This window comes from Bos indicus, chromosome 17, assembly GCF_029378745.1.
Source record: "Bos indicus isolate NIAB-ARS_2022 breed Sahiwal x Tharparkar chromosome 17, NIAB-ARS_B.indTharparkar_mat_pri_1.0, whole genome shotgun sequence".
Taxonomy (NCBI): domain Eukaryota; kingdom Metazoa; phylum Chordata; class Mammalia; order Artiodactyla; family Bovidae; genus Bos; species Bos indicus.
Window position 1 is genome coordinate 64,078,468 of NC_091776.1, and position 22,961 is coordinate 64,101,428.

The 22,961-nt window shown below is 45.2% G+C and overlaps 1 protein-coding gene across 1 annotated transcript in view; it reads left to right on the plus strand.

Annotated features, from left to right (window-relative positions):
• The first annotated feature begins 221 nt into the window (after positions 1-221).
• SVOP (SV2 related protein) overlaps positions 222-22,961 on the plus strand; it is a 73,150-nt gene continuing 50,410 nt past the window's right edge. The window contains exons 1-2 of the mRNA XM_019977966.2: positions 222-510; positions 22,036-22,196. Coding sequence (XP_019833525.2) covers positions 476-510; positions 22,036-22,196 — 196 coding nt within the window. The 5' untranslated portion in view covers positions 222-475. The remainder of the gene's footprint in view (positions 511-22,035; positions 22,197-22,961) is intronic.

Below are 22,961 nucleotides of genomic sequence, written 5' to 3' on the forward strand. Positions count from 1 at the left end.
TCTCTGCATTTGTGACAGCCGCCTGGTTTTCAAGAATATCGAAGGCAACCTTAAATGAATCCCTATACACAACAAACCTTCAGAGAGGCATCGTCAACCTAAGAGCCCTCATTGGTACCCAAACGGCCATTTCACAGGCTGGCGGGCGCCCTGTCGGCACCCCAGAGCATCACCACCAGCCCCAGAGAGCCTGTAAATTTCGCTAACCAGAAGGGCTCTCCCCGCCCCCTCTCCCCGCGCATCTCTCTCTGCCCTCCGCCGCCTCCTCTCCGCCCACTCTCGCCGCGGTCTCCTGGCGGCGGCGGCTTTGTCTCGTGGGCTGGTCCCTGGCGGCTCCCTCCCCTGAACAGCTGCCACCGAGGGAGGCAGCCGCGCGGGTCTGGCATCCTAACGCTGAAGCCCCCGAGCGCGCGCTCGTCATCCACCACCACCATGTAAGGGCCATGAACAGGGCTCGTCCTGGCGCAGCGCGGACATGGAGGAGGACTTATTCCAGCTCAGGCAGCTGCCGTGAGTATCTTGGGGGCGAGTCAGAGGCAGACAGGCTTTTCTTTTTAAAAAAAAAAGAGAGAGAGAAAACCTGCAGGGGAGCATCTCGGCATGCCTTCCTGAATTTAAAGGGAACGGTTAGGGAGAGAGACTCAGGCCTGGAGGAGACAAGCCATTTTCCCAACCCCATCGGCTCAGCCTCTGTTATCTCTGACTCAGTCCGGTTTTTTTTTTTTTTTTTTTTCAGATCCGTCAGAATCTAAACGGGGACCTAAGCGTGTAATATTTCCCCCTGGAATTGCTCTTCCTCCTAAAGGGATTGGGAGGGTCTGTGTTTTAAGAAAGCATTAGCTGCTGTTTGGAAATGTGGAGTGAATTTATGAGTCCGTGCAATGACATGGGTCCTTTCCAGCCCTTCTCCTATGCTGTGAAATTCCGAATTTTCCTGCAAGGTCTTTTAGAAGGGAATGATAACTGATGTTGCAAACCGGTTTCTGAAAAGCTGGGATTCCTTCCTAGAGAGGAGGCTTCAGCGAAGTCCCCGATGTTTATGAAGTGTGTGAATGAGAGGGCTGTGTATCTTTGCTGAAACCTCTTGCCTTCTTCTGAATGAAAGGTTTTTATAACAGCTAGCTAAGTGAGGCTCACTGTCAGCGGCTATCCTTGGGAACTCAGGAATACACTGCTTAGAGGACTGGAATTTTTTAACGATTCCAAATTGGCTCTGAAAATCTTGGGGAAATACGGTCAAGCAATGGAAAGGGCTCATAAAGGGGCATTCAAAATTCTCCAACCTCAAGCTGATGGCGATTTGTTAAGCAAATTCCAAGAGTAGGAGATGGAGCAACAAAAAGAACATTAATGGGGTTTTTGTTTTAATTTTTAGAAGCATTGGTCACTTGGATGGTAAAAGCAGACACTCCTTTGGAATTGTTGGAAAGGATACATTATTGTTAGTATGTATATTTTCTTGACTTAAAATTTTCTCTCTCTCTCTCTCTCTCTCTCTCTCTCTCTCTCTCTAAACCACTGAGGAATTCTCCCAAGTGACTTTTAGTGTGACTGCTACAGCTCTCTGAGGCTCTGAGTACTGAAGGGTATTGAGATGTCTACTTCTCATTCAGTGTAAAATTAATTTGCATTAAAAATTTTAATTAATGAAATGTTTACTTTTACGCTTTTATTAATTGATCTGCAAATGGCCTGTCTTATGTAACACGGCATTATTTCACAAATGCTGAAAGATGCCCAGTTAAAATATCCAAAGTCGATCTATGAATCCATAAAAATGTATGTACCTGAGTGTAGATCTCTCAAGGAAAACATTTATTTTCATTGAAAATAAATATGTTTAAAAGCCAACCTATTACCCCAAAATAAAAAAATAATCCAGAAACTAAAATATGAAATTTGGAATTCAGGATAAGGATACATGTTGGAACTGCAGTTTTACTAAATTTTCAAATGCTGTCAGGGCATGTGAACTTTGCAAATTACTCAAAGATTCATGTATATTTAATCTACTAATAGATAGACATACACTGGAGTGACAAGTCCTTCCTTCATTAGAAAAAAGTAAACCCTAGTAAGAGGATTTTACTTAAGCTTAAATTAATTTAGTTTTTATACTAATAATAGTATATACATAGAATAAAGTCCAAAAAGAAGCACAAGAATAAGTCTCTCTCTTCCCAAGCCCCAGTGTTAAGTTTCTTGATTATTTTCCTGATTTTTACACACATAAATACATGTAATATCTATTAGAGAGGCCCCATTGAGTGCTAGCTAAGAGCATTGGCTCTTGAATAAGACAGACTAGGCTTCAAATCCCTACTGTGCCACTTCCTGGCTGTGTGACTTTGCACAAGTGACTTAACCTTTCTGAAACTCAATTTCCTTAGCCATAAAATGGGAATCATAATAGTACTTGATTCAAAGGCTTATTGGGAAGATCATGTGAGGTCATGTGTGCCAAATGCCTGGCAGATAGAGACATCAATACATATGAACATCTGAAAAATAATTTATAAAATTATGATTATGAAGATGTCTAAAAAAAAGTTTGTAAAAACAAAATCCGTATAACTCTTTCTGCTGGATTCCCCCAGAATGTAATCCGCAACCCCCAAATTACATTTGAACGAGGTCAAAATTATCCCGGAAACATGTTAACATTTGTCTATTTAAAAAAAAAAAAAAAAAGGAACGGCTGTGTAAATCTGAGTGGATTTCACATCACGACATAGGTGTTTTTTAAACCACACCCTGTGTATATTATTCACAGACTGCCGGCAACAGACTGCCTGAGAGAAATATGGGGTTTTTAAAAATCAGAGTGCCTTGTAGAGGATTGGCAAGAGTGGACCTTGGAACAGGCTCAGTCTCGCGGGAAGCCAAGTGTTAATAGATTACAAGCCACTAAGTTGTTTACAGGGTCAGGGGAGGGGGAAGGGGGTGAGGATGTCTAAGAAACAGTCCTTCCCAGGACTTGGAGGTACCTTCGTGAACAGCTCCACGATGGCTCATGTGAGACCACAGACAACCTCCACCTGTCAGCTGCTGTCCACTCAGGCACAGCACTACGTACAGGAGATTCAGAAGGCTGGATTTTGTATCTAGTTTGGCCTTATTGTGAGGTCTTGTGCAAGTCAGATTTTCCTGCATCTCCCCTTTCTAGGATGATTTTCATGAAAACAAATTATGCAGACTACATTGATTGATTGGTTCATCCATTCATTGATTCATTCATTCATTAACAGTTTTCCTGAGCATCATCCTAGATCGGGGAATTCTATAACCAAATAAGATATATGGTCTTTGCCCTCAAGGAGCTCGCAGCTAGAGCTTCAGTGTCCAATACAGTAGCCACTAGCCACATGTGGCTATTTAAACTTAAATTATGTAGTTGGTATATGAAATAATGTCCATGTATAATACACAGTGGGCTTCCCAGGCTAATGGTAAAGAACCCACCTACCAGTGCAGGAGACACAAGAGACAAGGGTTCAACCCCTGCGTCAGAAAGATCCCCTGGAGAAGGGCATGGCAGCCCACTCCAGTATTCTTGCCTAGAGAATCCCATGGACAGAGGAGCCTGGAGGGCTACAGGCCATAGAGGCGTGAAGAGTCGGACACGACTGAAGTGACACGTGCACACACATTATAAAATACGATTTGTAGGTAAAATAGGTCATGTTTGAAAAATCAGTTCCTTCATTGCATTGGTTGCATTTCAAGTGCCCAGTAGCTGCATGTGGTTCACGGCTGCTTTAGCCCCGTTGTGACAGCCTGGGCCCAGAGCACTTTTGGAACTGCAGAAGGTTCTATTGGACAGCACTGGTCTGATGGGAGAAGCAAATATTGAACACACAGTTTCACAATAATTATGAGAATTGTCTAAGGGCTACTTACTTCAGTTAGTATGATCATCTCTAGTATGATAATCCACCTTGCTGCAAATGCAATTAGCATTATTTCCTTCTTTTTTAATGCCTGAGTAGTATTCTGTTTTGTGTGTATACCCCACATCTCCTTTATCCATTCATCTGTCGATGGACAGACACTTAAATTGTTTCCATGTCTTCTTGGCTGTTATAAATAGTGCTGCTATGAACACTGGGGTGCATCTATCTTTTTGAATTATGGTTTTCTCTGAATATATGCCCAAGAGTGGGATTGCTGGATCATATGGTAACTCTATTTTTAGTTTTCTAAGGAAACTCCATACTGTTCTCCATAGTGGCTGCACCAGTTTATATTCCTGCCAGCAGCACAGGAGGGTTCCCTTTTCTCCACAAATGTAGATGCGACAAGTCTAGTTCTAGATGGCAGAGAGGCAGATCAGAGAAGGCTTCTTGGAGGAAGTGACATTGGAGTTGAACCCCCAGACGTGTAGAATTCAGCCAGGAGAAGAGATAGGAGGGAGATTTCCAATAGTGGGAACTGCGTGAGGGGAAGAGCTCAAAATCAGGCCACTGGAGTCGAGCAAGTGACTAGAGGGAAGGCTGCAGAGGATGGCAGGGACCAGGCCACACCGGACCCTGTAGTAAGGACAAGAAATTGGACATTTATCTTGTGTTTGCTCGATCCACTCTCTCCTTTCTTACTAACCCTGTCTTTTAAGATCGAGCTTAGGGACTTCCCTGGTGGTCCAGTGGATAAGACTCTAAGCTCCCAAACCTAGGGGGCCTAGGTTTGATCCCTGGTCAGGGAACTAGATCCCACATGCCACAACTAGGAGTTTGCATGCTGCAAGTCAAGATGCCGCATGCTGCAACTAAGACCTGGAACAGCTCAATAAATAACATAAAAATAAATATTAAAAAAATAAAGATTGAGCTTAAGTCCATCAGCTCAATGAATCTTCTGACTCCTCTGGGGCTTCTGGGGTATAAGTGCGGGCTCTGAGTCAGGCAGATCTGGGTTCAAACTCTGGCTCTGCCACTTCCCATCTGGGTGACCCTGGCCTAGTGACTTCATCTCCCCACGGTTGGGTGCTCATCTGTAACGCTGGGGTAATAGCGATATCTGCATGGCGGGGCGGTTGTCAGGGTCAGGCAGGTCACCACTGGGAAGCCCCAGCACAGTGCCCGGCTCCACGTAAGGGCTCCACCGGTTGGTACCAGCGTTATTTGTCTTCTTTCACTCTGGACATTTCCCCCTCATCCTCCAGCTTGTTCAAGTAGCAAAGCACCTGGAAGCCACAGTCTCCTTTTCAGAATCCTGAAATGTCCTGATGAAAGCTAACGGAAGCACACGTCCGAACTTGAAGTCTGATCCCTCCTGCACTCCGCTCCTCTTTCAGCCTCTCCCAGTTGACGGTGACTCCATCCACCCCATTTGGAGTCCATTTTGACTCCTCCTTCCCTCAGATTTCACTGAGGAAATCCGTCAGGAAATTCTCTTGGTCCTGCCTTTAAGCTCCATCTAAACATCTATTTCTGCTTTATTGACTATGCCAAAGCCTTTGACTGTGTCGATCACAATAAACTGTGGAAAATTCTGAAAGAGACGGGAATACCAGACCACCTGACTTGCCTCTTGAGAAACCTGTATGCAGGTCAGGAAGCAACAGTTAGAACTGGACATGGAACAACAGACTGGTTCCAAATAGGAAAAGGAGTACGTCAAGGCTGTATATTGTCACCTTGCTTATTTAACTTACATGCAGAGTACATCATGAGAAACGCTGGGCTGGAAAAAGCACAAGCTGGAGTCAAGATTGCCAGGAGAAATATCAATAACCTCAGATATGCAGATTACACACCCTTATGGCAGACAGTGAAGAAGAACTCAAAAGCCTCTTGATGAAAGTGAAAGTGGAGAGTGAAAAAGTTGGCTTAAAGCTCAACAATCAGAAAACGTAGATCATGGCATCTGGTCCCATCACTTCATGGGAAATAGATGGGGAAACAGTGGAAACAGTGTCAGACTTTATTTTTTGGGGCTCCAAAATCACTGCAGATGGTGACTGCAGCCATGAAATTAAAAGACGCTTACTCCTTGGAAGAAAAGTTATGACCAACCTAGATAGTATATTCAAAAGCAGAGACATTACTTTACCAACAAAGGTCCATCTAGTCAAGGCTATGGTTTTTCCAGTGGTCATGTATGGATGTGAGAGTTGGACTGTGAAGAAGGCTGAGCACTGAAGAATTGATGCTTTTGAACTGTAGTGTTGGAGAAGACTCTTGAGAGTCCCTTAGACTGCAAGGAGATCCAACCAGTCCATTCTAAAGGAGATCAGCCCTGGGTGTTCATTGGAAGGACTGATGCTGAGGCTGAAACTCCAGTACTTTGGCCACCTCATGAGAAGAGTTGACTCATTGGAAAAGACTCTGAGGCTGGGAGGGATTGGGGGCAGGAGGAGAAGGGGAAGACAGAGGATGAGATGGCTGGCTGGCATCACTGACTCGATGGACGTGATTCTGAGTGAACTCTGGGAGTTGGTGATGGACAGGGAGGCCTGGCGTGCTGCAATTCATGGGGTCCAGAAGAGTCGGACACGACTGAGCGACTGAACTGAACTGAACTGAAACTCCTACCACTTCTCTCCAGCTCCACTGCTACCCCTTGATTCAAGTTCCCGTCATCTCTGACCTTGGGTGGATTCCAGGGGCTATCTTGCTGGTCTTCCCGGTCCTGCCCTTGTCTCCCTGCAGCACATTCTCAACACAGCAACCAAATGTATTCTTTTAAAAAAATATTATTTATTTATTTGGCTGTGCTGGGTCTTAGTTGCGGCATGCACGATCTTTAGTTGCAGCATATGGGGTCTAGTTCCCTGACCAGGGATTGAACTCAGGGGCCCCTCTGCCTTGGGAGCGTGAAGTCTTAGCCACTGGACCACCAGGGAAAGTACCCAGAGGGATTCTTTAGGAGTCAACTCACAAGCCTCTTCTGTTCCAAAACCCTCCTAGGGCTCCCGTTTCACCTTGTCTTCTCTACTCTTTCACCCCCTCATGCAGCCATTCTGGTTCCTGGGTGTGTGCGTGTGTGTGTGTGTGTGTGTTAGTTGCTCAGTTGTGTCTGATTCTTTGCAACCCCATAGAATGTAGCCTGCCAGGCTCCTCTGTCCATGGAATTATCCAGGCAAGAATACTGGGGTGGGTTGCCATTCTCTTTTCCAGGGAATCTTCTCGACCCGGGGGTGGAACCCTGGTCTCCTAAATTGCAGACAGATTCTTTACTATCTGAGCTACCAGGGAAGCCCATGGTCCCCTTGTTGCTCCTTAAACATACCAGGTGGGTTCCTGCTCCAGCACCCACTGTTCTCTCTACCCAGAAAGCTCTTCTCCTAGGTATCTGCTTTACTCAGATCTCAAATGCCACCATCTCACCCAAGCCTACCCTCATCACCTCCTTAAAATCTGTAGCCCTCTCTTACTGCCATTAGGATTTTTGTTGGTGTTCAGTTGCTCAGTTGTGTCCGACTCTTTGCAACCCCACAAACTGCAGCACACCGGCTTCTTGGATGGCTACTATCAAAAATAAATAAAAACAACAAGTCTTGCTGAGGATATGGAGAAAATGGAATTCTTATACACTGACTATTGGAGAGAATGAAAAATGGGGCAGCCTCCACAGAACACAGTATGGAGGCTCCTCAAAAAATGAAGAATTACCATAGGACCCAGCAATTTCACTTCTGGGTATATACCCACAAAAGAGTTGAAAGCAGAATACTGAAGAGATATTTGTAAAGCCATGTTCATAGCAGCATTATTCGCAATAGCCAAAAGATGAAAGACACCTAAGTCCCCTTCATGATGAGTAGATAAACAAATGTGGTCTATCCATATGATGGAATATTATGTAGCTTTCAGAAAGGAAGGGACTCCTGAAACATGCTACAACACAGATAAACCTTGAAGACATTACGCTATGTGAAATAAGCCAGTTGCCAAAGGACAGCTACTGTATGATTCCAGTCTGTGAGGTTTCTAAAGCAATCAAATTCATAGAGACATAAAGTAGAATGGTAGTTGCCAGAGGCTGGGGAAGGGGAGAAGGGGGATCTGTGTACACTGTCCGTTTTTACAAGATGAAAAGAGTTCTGTGGATGAACAGTGATAATGATTGTGCAATATTGTGAATATACTTAATGCCCACTGAACTGTACCCTTTAAAAATGCTTAAAATGACAAATGTTATCTTATGTGTATTTTACTGTAGTTGAAAAAAATCATAGCCCTCTTCCCCCATCCTCCAATACCATCTTCAGCTTTTCCTTTTTAAGATTTTTTTTTTAATGTGGACCATTTTTAAAGTCTTTACTGAATTTGTTAACAGTATTGGGTCTGTTTTAGGTTTTGTTTTTTTGACCGTGAGGCAATATGGGATCTTTGCTCCCTGACCACGGGTCAAACTTGCACCCCCTGCATTGGAAGACGTAGTCCTAACCACTGGACTGTCAGGGAAATCCCTGCTTTTCCTTTTTTTAAATCACACATTACCTTCCAACATACCATAAAATTTGCTTGTTTATTGCTTAGTGTCTGTCTTCACTTAGTTGTATGAGAGCTTCACACACCAGGGGTCTGATGGATCCCAAGTTCACGGGACATTGCCTCGATTCCATCCGATACTGGATTTTAGGGGAGATCAGGCCACAAGATTAAGTAAAAACTGTATGCATTAAAAAAAATCAGAAAAACCTGTTCATCAGCTTAATCGTTCTCCTTGACTGCAGGGGCCACCATTATTAAGCTTTAGCAGCTAAAGCACTGAGTCCCCATGGAAAGATCAGACATAGCCTTGTTTCATCATATTCGCTCCCCCCTCCAAGATGTGACAATCAAAACTATCTCCAGACATTGCCAGTGTCACCCCATTGAGAACCGCTTCTCTAAAGCACTTTAGTTTGCTGCTGCTGCTGCTGCTAAGTCACTTCAGTCGTGTTCGACTCTGTGCGACCCCATAGACGGCAGCCCGCCAGGCTCCCCTGTCCCTGGGATTCTCCAGGCAAGAACACTGGAGTGGGTTGCCATTTCCTTCTCCAATGCGTGAAAGTGAAAAGTGAAAGGGAAGTCGCTCAGTCGTGTCTGACTCTTAGCGACCCCATGGACTGCAGCCTACCAGGCTCCTCTGTCCATGGGATTTTCCAGGCAAGAGTACTGGAGTGGGGTGCCATTGCCTTCTCCAGTGCTTTAGTTTAGACAATACATTTTTCAGTCTCTCCATTTCCAGAGCATCTTCAGACCTCTCTTTACACCTCACTTTTCTCACATTAGTCATGTAGGGACTGTGGCTTGTGCCCCTTCCTGCAGCTTCAGGATACTTTCGGTAAAAGACTGTAAACTCCATGGGGACAAGAATGTGGCCTGACACAGAATGTCCTCACTGCATGCTTGCCATGTGTTAATCTTTGTGCATTAATCATACTTTTTATTTTCTGTTTTCTGATGTTTTGACCTTTTGGGGCCTTGCAGATTCTGGAGGTCTCTCCCCTCCCAGGGTTAAGTAGTAAATAAGTCGCCTGCCAGTGGACCTTTCGTGTGCAAACCAACCAATCCAAAACCACTATCCACCTGCACTAATCGCACCAGGGCCAAATACCAGACAACTGGAGACAATCCCTATGCTCAGAGCCTGGAGAAATGACTCAAACTAGCTGATTCTCAACCTGCTTGCCCTGCCTCACCTGTTCCTTCCTGTGGAAACCACAGTAAAGACTCTGCCCCAGATTTGATCCTCACCCTTGCCTCCCCAGTTTGACTCCTGGGTCGGGAAGATCTGCTGGAGAAGGGATAGGCTACCTGCTCCAGTATTCTTGGGCTTCCCTAGTGTCTCAGCTGGTAAAGAATCAACCTGTATTGTGGGAGACCTGGGTTTAATCACTGGATTGGGAAGATCGACTGGAGGAGGGAATGGCTACCCACTCTAGTATTCTGGCCTGGAGAATTCCATGGACTGTATAGTCCATGGGGTCACAAAGAGTTGGAAACGACCGAGCGGCTTTCACTTTCACTTTCCTCCTTACTGATCCCAGTGTTTCCCCATTTGGCTACCCGCCCCCTCCAAATGTGGCATGCCCCCTCTTCTTGGAATCTGTGAGTATAACAGAGTCTAAAGTCTTCAGTTGGCAGTCATCTCCTGATCTGTTTGCCACACCTAAATGATAATAAAACCAATATTTTAGGAACTTCCCTGGCAGTCCAGTGGTTAAGACTGTGCCCATCCAATGCAGGGTCTCGGGTTCATTCCCTGGTTGGGGAGCTAAGAGCCCACGTGCCGCACGGTCAAAAAATAAATAAATGTAAGTTTGACTCAATGGGATTTTCCAGGCAAGAATACTGGAGTGGGTTGCCATTTCCTTCTCCAGTATTTTAAAACACTGCCCACAATCTGTTCATCCTCTTATAGCAAAATATGCCTGAATGATCTCAAAATCAACTCTGATCACCTTCCCCCATCTCACCCTACTTGTAAACCTTTCAGGGGCATCCCGTTGATCTCAGGAAAACATGGAAAACCCTGTGGTCTCTGTATAATTCAGCCTGTCTCTCCAACCTCTACTCCTTGGTCCTACTCCCTGGGTCTTTGTCTTCCCCCATCTCTGTGGGACTCTCCTGGTCCCCAGACCTCAGGCAAGTCTATCCTGACTACGCTTCCCTCCAATTGTTCTTTATCTTGGCACCCTATTTGTTTCCCTCTCAAGATTCATTCATTTGCAAACGTATAATGATTTCTTGTTTACTTGTATATTAACCATCTTCTCAACAGGGAATCCATTTCAGGAGGGCAGGTTTATTTCATCCCCCTTCAGCACACAGTCAGCACTCAATAAACACTTATTAAAATACTGAAGAATAGGGACTTCCTTGGTGGTCCAGTGGTTAACACTGTGCTCTTCCAGTGTAGGGGGCACAGGTTCGATCCCTGGTCAGGGAACTAAGATGCCGCACGCTGCGTGGCATGACCAAGTAAATAAAATACTGAGGAAGGTTGCCAGACTCTTTTGAGATGCTCTCTGTTGACTCCTTTAATCTCCATGGCAACCCTGTGAGATGGGAATCACCATCTCCATTCTACCAGCAGGAAACTGAGACCCAGAGAAGTCAAGTAACCTAACCTCAGAGCTGCCGAGTAGTGGGGGCAGGAAATTCAAACCCAAATCAGTCTGTTTGCAGAGTTGGGCACTCCTTTCTATGACACCGCACCTCCCCCCGCCCCCATCTTTAGGCACGACTTGAAATGCTACCCTGTCATAATCACAATTAGGCACAAGCTTCCTTTTTCAGTCTGACAGATTCGTGAACTCAGGGGATAAAATACCCAGAAGCTCAGATGAAAATAGAAAAAAAAAAACTTCCTTACCCTAATCGCGTCTCAGACCCTAATTTAAGGTACTGAGGTGAATTACATGATGGTTCAAGCAAAATCTTTGGGTTGACAGTTATTTCCTCAAGCTCTTCTCTTCTTTCAATAGAAAAATTATGTAAAACAAATGTTCCCTGCTATTTTGGTAAATTATATGCTATATATACACAACAAATGCCAGGAAGTTGTGAGCCAGCTTGTTTCAAAGCCCTCGTATAGTTAACATATGCCACTGCTATTTTCTTTTTCTTTCACATTACACTTTTTTCCCCTTGGAAAATCTTGGCTCATGTCGCTGATAACTGCTTTTAGGAACCCATCTGATTCAAAATGTCGTCTGGCTTTCTGAGTGTAATTTAATGTCAGAGGTCTCTCTTTACATCCGTCTTAAGACAAGTTTTAATAAATAAAGGGCCCTGGCTTCTAGTGGATTGCCAGAGAAGGAATGTGAACAGATCCTGGCTTAAAGCGCCAGGGAGCTAAGCCATTTCTCAAAGTCAAATTTCACAAAGGTCAGTGTCCTCCATGCTCAAGGTACAAAGGTGACCTGAACGCAGCTGGGTTGGAGGGAAGCCAATATTGACACAAAGCCTCCACAGTTTTCTGTTCATCGAGCTCAGTTTATCTTCACGACGTTCCTGCAAGCCTGTCTTCATCCCGCTTCACAGATAACGTGTCTGTAACATGCTTAGCTAATGTTACAGATTGACAAGCGTTCTGTGAATAGTCGCTATTGTGATTTATGTTGATTATTTAAGTTAATAGATGTGCAGGTTTAAAAATTTACATATTACAGAGGGATCCAAAATGAAAAGTAAAATTTCTTTCCCTCAAAACTCCCCATCCCCATCCGTCCTCCTTCCCAAAAACCAACCAGTCTCAGGCTTCTTAAGTATCCTTCCAGAATGTTCGATGGCAGAAGCAAAAATATTCTTGAGCACACTTGAACATGCACATGAATTCATGTACATGAATTCCCTGGGGACCTGGTTACACTGCAGATGTTGATTTAGTAGATCTCGGTCAGGACCTGAGACTCAGCATTTCTAACAGGTCCCTGGGGAGGCTGGGTCTCTGGTTCGAGACCATACTCAAATCTTAGTACCAAGAACATAGATCATGGGACTGTAGTCCAGCACATTTGATAGTGAGCCCCGGCAGGAATTCCCTGGCAGTCCAGTGGCTTTCACTGCCACGTCCCTGGATTTGATCCCTGGTCTGGGAACTAGGATCCCACAAGCTGTGTGGCCAAAAACAAATGAGCCCCAACAGTCTTTTCCTGTGAGTTCTTGCAACCAACTTGTGTGTGGGTCTGTTCATTATGTGTGTTTATTGTGTGAAAATAGTCGCTATAAAATTTGCCATTTCAACAATTGTGCGGTTAATGGTATGAACTACATTCAGTGTTGTGTCAGCTTCACTACCACCCATCTCCAGAATTTTCGCATCTTCCTCAACTGAAACTCTGCCCATTAAACACTAACTCCCCAATCCCCTCTGTCCCCCCAACCCCAGAGCTTGGTGACCACTGTTCTACTTTCTCTCTCTGTGACTTTGACTACTGTAAGCCCATTTAGATAGGCGGACTAGTACAGTAATTGCCCTTTGGTGTTGGTTTTATTTCACTTAGCGCAGTGTCTTCAAAGTACATCCATGTTGTAACATGGGTCAGAATTTCCATCCTTTTTAACACTGAATAATACTCGGTCGTATGGATAGACCACAGTTTGTTTATCCATTCAGCCACTGATAGCCACTTAAGTTGTTTCCACTCTCACCTATTGTGACACAGATCAACACAAATTAAAAAAAAAAAAAAAAAACTCTTTTTTTTTTTTTTTTTTTTGGCCGCACCATGCAGCCTCCAGGATCTTAGTTCCCTGACCAGGGATGGAACCCGCACTCCCTGAAGTGGAAGTGCAGAGTCTGGACCGACAGGGAAGTCCCAATAAAATGTTTTTTCACTTTTTAAAAAGCATTTTCTTTAGTGGCTGTTCCATCATCTATTTAATTACTCTTCTCCTGGTGATTATTTCTGGTTTTATATTATTTGCAGCAAAGCTGCAAAGAGATGCTAGCACCAGAAGAGAATACAGAGAGGCTGGAAGTGGGGATGCTGAAATCAGACAGCTTCGCCAAAGCCTAGACACTTACTGGGTGACCTTGGGCAAGCTCCCAGCCCCTTATGCTTGAGTGTCCTCCTCTGCAAAATGGGGACAATGAAAGTGGGAATAAATAATTTAATGATGCAAAGTGCAAACACTGGGCCTGACACATGGCCAGCTGGTGCTCAAAGCACTAAAAAATTGGAAAGATACCGCAGCTTGCATGGGTGCTCAGTCGTGTCCGACTCTTTGCGACCCCATGGACTGTAGCCCTCCAGGCTCCTCTGTCCATGGGATTTTCCAGGCAAGAATACTGGGCAGATTGCCATTTCCTTCTCCAGGGGATCTTCCTGACCCAGAGATCGAACCTGCATCTCCTGCGACTCCTGCATTGGCAGGCGGATTCTTTACCACTGAGCCACCTGGGGAGCCCATATCACTGCTTACCTTCCCAGAAGGTTGCAGTGGAAGCTACTATTCAAAGAAGGAAGCACAGAGCCCTGGGTGGTCCTAGAGGAGAAGGCGTGACGACAGGGAGAGTGTCAGACCACATGGCCATTTTCTGTAATGTTACCCTCAGAGTCAAGGGCGAGCCACAGACCTTCCCTTCACCCATGAAAAGGAACTGATAATGCACGTAAATGGTCATTTCCTTCCTTCACCTAGTAATCCTCTACATTCTGTCTTCTATTAATGCCTCGGGGGACTGTTTGTAGTTTTGAGTTGGGGGGTTGCTTCCAGGGGAGCGAGAGTCCTACTCTTTGTTGCTTCCTTCCTGGAACCCACTTTGCATCACCCCTCAGTGGGTTACAGAGTTGAAATGTCTCCCCACCTCACACACCCCCAGCCTCTCACTGCACCCAGTTCATTTCATTTACAGCTTTTCTTGCAATGTACAGAATATCTGTGTAGCAGTATATGCATCCACATGCATAATATTATATATAAATACATATTTATATTTACAAAGATTAATTTATATACTGACATAAAATTATGTTTATAGCTATAATATTTATATATGTATGTATTTATAATCATTTACATTTAAAATACAAAACTGTGTGGATATATACATGAAATTTTTATTGAGGTATAAAAAGTTGTATGTGTATATCCACATGCATTTTTGTATTTATATATGTAAATACTTGTAAATACATACATATATAAATAATTACATACTTATACATTTATATATAATACTTATATAAGGAGAAGAGGACAACAGAGGATGAGATGGTTGGATGGCATCACTGATTCTATGGACATGAACTTGGGCAAATTCTGGGAGATGGTGAAGGACAGGGAGGCCTAGCATGCTGCAGTCCATGAGGTCGCAGAGAGTGACACGACTTGATGACTGATCAACAAAAAGTTGATTTACAATATTATGTTGGTTTCAGGTTTAAAACATAGTGATTCACAATTTCTAAAGATTAGGCTCCATCTATGTTATTATAAAATATTGGCTGTATTCCCTGTACTGCACAATATATCTATTTTATACACAGTAGTTCATATCTCTTAATCCCCTACCCCTATCTTGCCCCTAACCCTTTCACCCTTCCCACTGGTACCCACTAGTTTGTTCTCTATGTCCACAGGTCCTGTTTCTTTTTTGTTAAATTCACTAGTATATTTCATTTTTAGATTCCACATATAAATGATAATATACAGTGTTTGTCTTTCTCTGATAAATTTCACTAAGAGGTGACATCCACCACGGTGCTAAGGGTTGAGGGATTGGGGGTTTAGGGGAGAGAGGGGCATGGCAAAATAAGGTAAAATTCACCATTGTAATAACCTCAGATATGCAGATGACACCACCCTTATGGCAGAAAGTGAAGAGGAACTAAAAAGCCTCTTGATGAAAGTGAAAGTGGAGAGTGAAAAAGTTGGCTTAAAACTCAACATTCAGAAAATGAAGATCATGGCATCCGGTCCCATCACTTCATGGGAAATAGATGGGGAAACAGTGGAAACAGTGTCAGACTTTATTTTTGGGGGCTCCAAAATCACTGCAGATGGTGACTGCAGCCATGAAATTAAAAGACGCTTACTCCTTGGAAGGAAAGTTATGACCAATCTAGATAGCATATTGAAAAGCAGAGACATTACTTTGCCAACAAAGGTTCGTCTAGTCAAGACTATGGTTTTTCCAGTGGTCATGTACGGATGTGAGAGTTGGACTGTGAAGAAGGCTGAGCGCCGAAGAATTGATGCTTTTGAACTGTGGTGTTGGAGAAGACTCTTGAGAGTCCCTTGGACTGCAAGGAGATCCAACCAGTCCATTCTGAAGGAGATCAGCCCTGGGATTTCTTTGGAAGGAATGATGCTAAAGCTGAAACTCCAGTCCTTTGGCCACCTCCTGCGAAGAGTTGACTCATTGGAAAAGACTCTGATGCTGGGAGGGATTGGGGGCAGGAGGAGAAGGGGACGACAGAGGATGAGATGGCTGGATGGCATCACTGACTCGATGGACGTGATTCTGGGTGAACTCCGGGAGTTGGTGATGGACAGGGAGGCCTGGCGTGCTGCGATTCATGAGGTTGCAAAAAGTCGGACACGACTGAGCGACTGAACTGAACTGAACCATTTTTAAGAGTACAGGCCTGTGGCATTAAGTGCCTTTGCATTGTGCAACCATCAATACCATCCGTCTCCAGGACAGTTTTCATGTGCCCAAACTGAAACTCTGTGCCTGTTAAACACGAAGTCCCTGTGTCTTCCTCTCCAGCCCCTGGGAGCCACCATTCTGCTTTCCATCTCTGAGTCTGACTGTGCTAAGTATCTAAGTGGAGTCATGCAGTGTTTGTCTTTTGTGACTGGCATATCTCACTTAGCATAATGTCTTCAAGTCTCATCCATGTTATGTAATGTGTAGAATTTCCTTCCTTTCCAGTTCCTGGTTTTTTTTTTTTTTGGTGCACAGCTTGTAGGATCTTAGTTCCCTGACCAGGGATCGAAGTCCCTCAGCTATGAAAGCACAGAGCCCTAACTGCTAGGCAACCAGGGAATTTCCCCTTCCCTTCCCTTTTTTTTTTTTGGACTTCCCAAGTGGCTCAGTGGTAAAGAACCTGCCTGCCAATGCATGATCTCCTGAAGGAGATATGAGTTCGATCCCTGAGTCAGGAAGATCCCCTGGAGAAGGAAATGGCAACCCAGTCCAGTATTCTTGCCTGGGAAATCCCATGGACAGAGGAGCCTGGTGGGTTGCAGTCCATGGGGTTGCAAAAGAGCTGGACAGAACTGAGCGATAAATACTTTCACTTTTCCCTTTTTAAAAAAAAATGATCAATTTTATTGAATCTTCACTCTAGTATACACCTCTTTTTATAAAGCCATTTTAATTTTATTAGTTATTTTTTATAAATTATAAATAAATAATTTTTATTTATTTATTTTGGTCACACTGCACAGCATGGCAGATTTTAGTTCCCCAGCCAGGGATTGAACCCATGCCCCCTGCAGTGGAAGCAAGGAGTCCTAACCACTGGACTGCTGGGGAGTTCCCCCTTCCCTCCCTTTCTGAAGCTGAATAATAGTCCGCTGTGTGTACAGACTGTATTTTGCTAGCCCACTTGTCCGCTGACGGACACTGGGGTGTTTTCACCTTTGGGCTGTCGTGAATAGTGCTCCTGTCATCATGGACGTACGTTCACAATGTTGCACAACCTTCCCTTCTGTCTAATTCCAGACCACTTTCATCATCCCCAAAAGGGAATTCTGTGCCATTAGACAGTCACTCCCTCTCCCTCCTTCCCCAGCCCCTGGCAACCTCTGATCTGCTTTCTGTCTCTCTGAAATTGCTTCACGTAAATGGGATCACGCATATGTGACTCTCTATGTCTGGCTGCTTTCACTCAGCATCACGTTTCAAGGTTCATCCATGTTGTAGCTTCTGACAGTGACTCGAGGACCTTACAGTGGTTATGCTGGAGGCTGCTCAGAGTGGCTCTAGCGAGCAGATCTGATGGTTAGATATTCAGGAAATCTCAGAGCCTTTTATTTAACTGTTGAGAGCTTAACGCGGGTCGTGGTGGGAGTTATTTACCCCACAGATATTGGCAAATGCTACACATCAGGATGGTCTTGGGGGCTTGTTTGAGACTCAGTTTGTAGGCACTGGCTTCAGAGCTTCCCCATAGTCTCCATCAGCACCACCCCCTGCAAAGCTGCTGTTGTTTAGTTGCTAAGTTGTATCCGACTCTTTGTGACCCACTAGACTGTGGCCTGCCAGGCTCCCCTGCCATGGGATTTCCCAGGCAAGAATACTGGAGTGAGTTGCCCTCTCCTTCTCCAGAGGATCTTCCCAACCAAGGACTCAAACCCGTGTCTCCTGCATTGGTAGGCAGATTCTTTACCACTGACATCCAGGCTAAAGCCTCGGTTCTTTCAAGCTGTATTGAGAGATGGAGATTGGAAAAGAGACCTGGTGGCTTCAAATGAATTATAATCAAATGTTGGCAATTTCATATAGTTCAACCTTCTAGTAGGGTCTAGTCCTTAAGCTGCAGAAGAAGCAAAGATAGTTCTCTCATTGTTATCTATCTATTTTTATCTGCTTTAAATATTTCAAAATAAAAGATTTTGTGGGGGAGGAATGGAGTAGATGGGGAGGAGTGGAAGGGTTTGACTGGTATCCTGTCTTTGGCCAGAAACACAAGGTTTTGACCAGACAGACCTAAGGATGATCCCTGGCTCCATGCCTTTTTAGCTCTGTGCCCATGGATAAATCCCATGACTGCTGGGGCCTCCGTTTTCTTGTCTGTACAATGGTTATAAAAATACCAACCTCATAGAGCTGTTGTGCTTCCCTGGTGGCTAAGTGGTAAAGGATCCACCTGCCAAGCAGGAGACATGGGTGTGATCCCTGGGTCGGGAAGATCCCCTGGAGAAGGAAATGGCTACCCACTCCAGTATTCTTGCCTGGAGAATCCCACGGACAGAGGAGCCTGGTGGGCGACAGTCCGTAGGGTTGCAAAGAGGCAGACATGACTGAGCGACTAAACGACGAACAACAGGGCTGCTGTGCAGAGCGAGTGCATGGAGAACAACATCTAGAACGCGGCACGGAAGTTGCTGGGCGGTTGGGGGGGCGTGGCGGAGAGGGGGGCCTGGTGGAGAGGGGAGCGTGGTGGAGCTGGCGGCTGGTGGTGGAATGATTGCTCCAAAGTTCAGTCCCAGCCGCTCTGCCTGCAGACCCTGTGCGCGCTGTACCCTGCCCCGTATTTCCAGCCCAAGACGAGCTCGACAGCTGGAGCTTTCCCAGTTCAACCTCGCCATTGAATGGTGTTTCCGGTATTTACAAAATGCTGTGGTATCATCTGCCTTTTCTCCCAATTCACAAGCAAGAAATGTTCCCCCAGGCTTCTGGAATCTGGAGACTTACGCTTTCTATGCCAGAGCATAGAATTATTCTTGGTGAAATGTGAGGAATAAGGCAATAGTTAATTGATAATGATGATAGCAATTTTTTTTTATGTAGAAATTTATCCGTTTTTACCTTTTAAAAATGTTGCCCAAATTTGCCCTCCAGTCCCTCATCATCGGGCTTCCTGTGGTAAAGAATCCGCCAGCCTATGCAGGAGTTGCAGGAGATGCAGGTTCAATCCCTGGGTTGGGAAAATCCCCTGGAAGAAGAAATGGCAACCCACTCCAGTATTCCTGCCTGGGAAATCCTATGGACAGGGGAGCCTGGTGGGTGTCCATAGGGTGGCAAAGAGTCAGAGACAATGGAGTGACTGAGCACTCATGCACGCCCTCATCAGCCCTCTGCCCTTCATGCCCTTGGCATCCCAGACTTCTTTTTTCAAAGCCCAGGGAGGAATGGGCATCACTCATTCCATATGGCTGTCTCCTGGGAAGGTAGGGACTCATCTCTTCTGTTACTGCCGTGACCTTGCAACCCATCACAGGGCTGGCAGAAAGCAGGAGTTTTGTTTTGGGATAAGGAAGCTAGAAGGAGACAGGTTGTTATGTTTTTGCCTGGGTCTCAAATAAATAAGTTGCTGCTCAAAGAAATCAAGGCATTTCCCCGAGTCACAAGAAACAGCACAGTGTGAAGGAATGCATTGTATTGAGAGTGAAGTCCATGGGGTCTCAAACTCAAATGCCTATGGGGGCAAGGGAACAAAGTGCCAAGTGAGAGGAACACAGAGTTAAGAGTAAAGAAAAATGGCAAGAGACCGTAAGGGCTGGAAGTCATTTGGAGAGGATGAGACTGTCGGTCATCTGCCGGTCGAGTGGCCCATATACAAGGGCCACACTGCTCTGCTCTAGCCATGTTGCTCCCTTATTAGAATGTGGGTCCCAGATGGCCAGATACTCTATTTAAAGAGACATCAGGAATCTGGATTTCTTTGTGAATTCTTCTAATTTTAAAATTTTGATATTCACTTTAAATTAAAAAAAAATACTGTGTGGGCAGCTTTTTGTAAGCATAAAGCAATCCTTATGTGGCCAAATTGTTACTTAACATTCAGTTCACTTCAGTCGCTCAGTTGTGTCCGACTCCTTGCAACCCCATGAATTGCAGCACGCCAGGCCTCCCTGTCCATCACCAACTCCCGGAGTTTACTCAAACTCATGTCCATCGAGTTGGTGATGCCATCCAGCCATCTCATCCTCTGTCGTCCCCTTCTCCTCCTGCCCCCAATCCCTCCCAGCATCAGAGTCTTTTCCAGTGAGTCAACTCTTCGCATGAGGTGGCCAAAGTATTGGAGTTTCAGTTTTAGCCTCAGTCCTTCCAAAGAACGCCCAGGGCTGATCTCCTTTAGGATGGACTGGTTGGATCTCTTTGCAGTCCAAGGGACTCTCAAGAGTCTTCTCCAACACCACAGTTCAAAAGCATCAATTCTTCGGTGCTCAGCTTTCTTCACAGTCCAACTTTCACATCCATACATGACCCCTGGAAAAACCATAGCCTTGACCAGACGGACCTTTGTTGGCAAAGTAATGTCTCTGCTTTTCAATATGCTATCTAGGTTGGTCATAACTTTCCTTCCGAGGAGTAAGCGTCTTTTAATTTCATGGCTGCAGTCACCATCTGCAGTGATTTTGGAGCCCCCAAAAATAAAGTCTGACACTGTTTCCACTGTTTCCCCATCTATTTCCCATGAAGTGATGGGACCAGATGCCATGATCTTCATTTTCTAAATGTTGAGCTTTAAGCCAACTTTTTCACTCTCCACTTTCACTTTCATCAAGAGGCTTTTTATTTCCTCTTCACTTTCTGCCATAAGGGTGGTGTCATCTGCATATCTGAGGTTATTGATATTTCTCCCGGCAATCTTGATTCCAGCTTGTGCTTCTTCCAGCCCAGCGTTTCTCATGATGTACTCTGCATAAAAGTTAAATAAGCAGGGTGACAATATATAGCCTTGACATACCCCTTTTCCTATTTGGAACCAGTCTGTTGTTCCATGTCCAGTTCTAACTGTTGCTTCCTGACCTGCATATAGGTTTCTCAAGAGGCAGGTCAGATGGTCTGGTATTCCCATCTCTTTCAAAATTTTCCACAGTTTGTTGTGATCCACACAGTCAAAGGCTTTGGCATAGTCAATAAAGCAGAAATAGATGTTTTTCTGGAACTCTCTTGCTTTTTCCATGATCCAGCGGATGTTGGCAATTTGATCTCTGGTTCCTCTGCCTTTTCTAAAACCAGCTTGAACATCAGGAAGTTCACGGTTCACGTATTGCTGAAGCCTGGCTTGGAGAATTTTGAGCATTACTTTACTAGCGTGTGAGATGAGTGCAATTGTGTGGTAGTTTGAGTGTTCTTTGGCATTGCCTTTCTTTGGGATTGGAATGAAAACTGACCTTTTCCAGTCCTGTGGCCACTGCTGAGTTTTCCAAATTTGCTGACATATTGAGTGCAGCACTTTCACAGCATCGTCTTTTAGGATTTGAAACAGCTCAACTGGGATTCCATCACCTCCACTAGCTTTGTTCATAGTGATGCTTTCTAAGGCCCACTTGACTTCACATTCCAGGATGTCTGGCTCTAGGTGAGTGATCACACCATCGTGATTATCTGGGTCGTGAAGCTCTTTTTTGTACAGTTCTTCTGTGTATTCTTGCCACCTCTTCTTAATATCTTCTGCTTCTGTTAAGTCCATACCATTTCTGACCTTTATCGAGCCCATCTTTGCATGAAATGTTCCCTAGGCAAACCATTCAATATCACAGTAATCCAAACCTATGCCCCAACCAGTAACGCTGAAGAAGCTGAAGTTGAACGGTTATTTACATTAGATATAGACAATGAGTATAAATTCTGAAACACATATGTTTCCAAACGGTATTTAGGTCTAGAACAAAGATATCCTCATTCACATGGCTTACTATGTGAATAGGGCTCCCCCTGGAGTTGTGCAGTGCCCAACCTGTCCAACTGTACTAGACAGCCCTGATACATAACTGTTAAAGTTGTCACTCTCCCCACAGCCCAACTCAACAGAAATGCTAGCCTCTACCTCTTTCACCCATTCATGGACCATGAGAGAACTCTCTGGACCACAAGTGAAGGCTTTTCACCTGTCTTGGGCACAACTATACCGCAAGGTCGTCGAGGAGGAGTTCTAGCCATCATGACCAGATTTGCTCTCTCCTCTAGGGTGGTGAAATTCCGTCGTACAGGCGAGAGTGCAAGGTCAGAGGACGACACGGCTTCGGGAGAGCATGAGGTCCAGATTGAAGGGGTCCGTGCAGGCCTAGAGGCCGTGGAGCTGGACGATGGGGCGGCCGTGCCCAAGGAGTTTGCCAATCCCACTGACGGTGAGGGGACCCTGCAGTTGGGGCAGGCCATAGTCAGGGGCTCTGAGGCTCCAGAGTTGCCTCTCCAGGTGGCACTCAGAAGGGTCTTGTGAAGGGGCTGGTAGGAGGGCCTGGAGGCCCCAGGGTGACACTGGCAGTGTGGGCTGGACATGCATGGCTTTCTCAGCAGGCGAGGGTGCATCACCATCCCTGACAGTCAGCATCATCGACTAACACTTGGCCGAGGATGGCAGCCACAATGATGATGGTGAGGCTGATGGTGGTGGTGACGAGGAGATGGTGCTGCTGGTGATGGTGATGGTGCTGATGGTGGTGATGGTGACTGTAAAGATGACTACAGTGATCAGAGCCACAGATGAGGCTGAGGGTTGACTCTGTGCCAGGTGCGGTTCTAAGCACGCTACATATGTTACCCACTTCATCTTCACAACAGTTCCAATTGGAACTATTACAGTCATATTCCCCATTTTGCAGGAGAGGCTACAGAAGCACAGAAAGGTTACATATCTTGCCCAGGGTCACACAGTTAGAACTTAGCCAAGCTGGATTTACACCCAGGAAATCTGGCCTCAGAGACCACATCCCTACCTGTGACCTTGTGCTCCCTCTGAGTAGAGATGGTTAAAGGAGACTTGAAGTGCTCACAGGGGACCTGGTCTCCCCTTACCACCTGATAATGCTGATGCATGAAAACATTCTGTTCATTCCTCAAAGGGCCCAGATTCGCAATCAGAGAGAGGATTAACAGCTTGAGCCCGAGGCCTG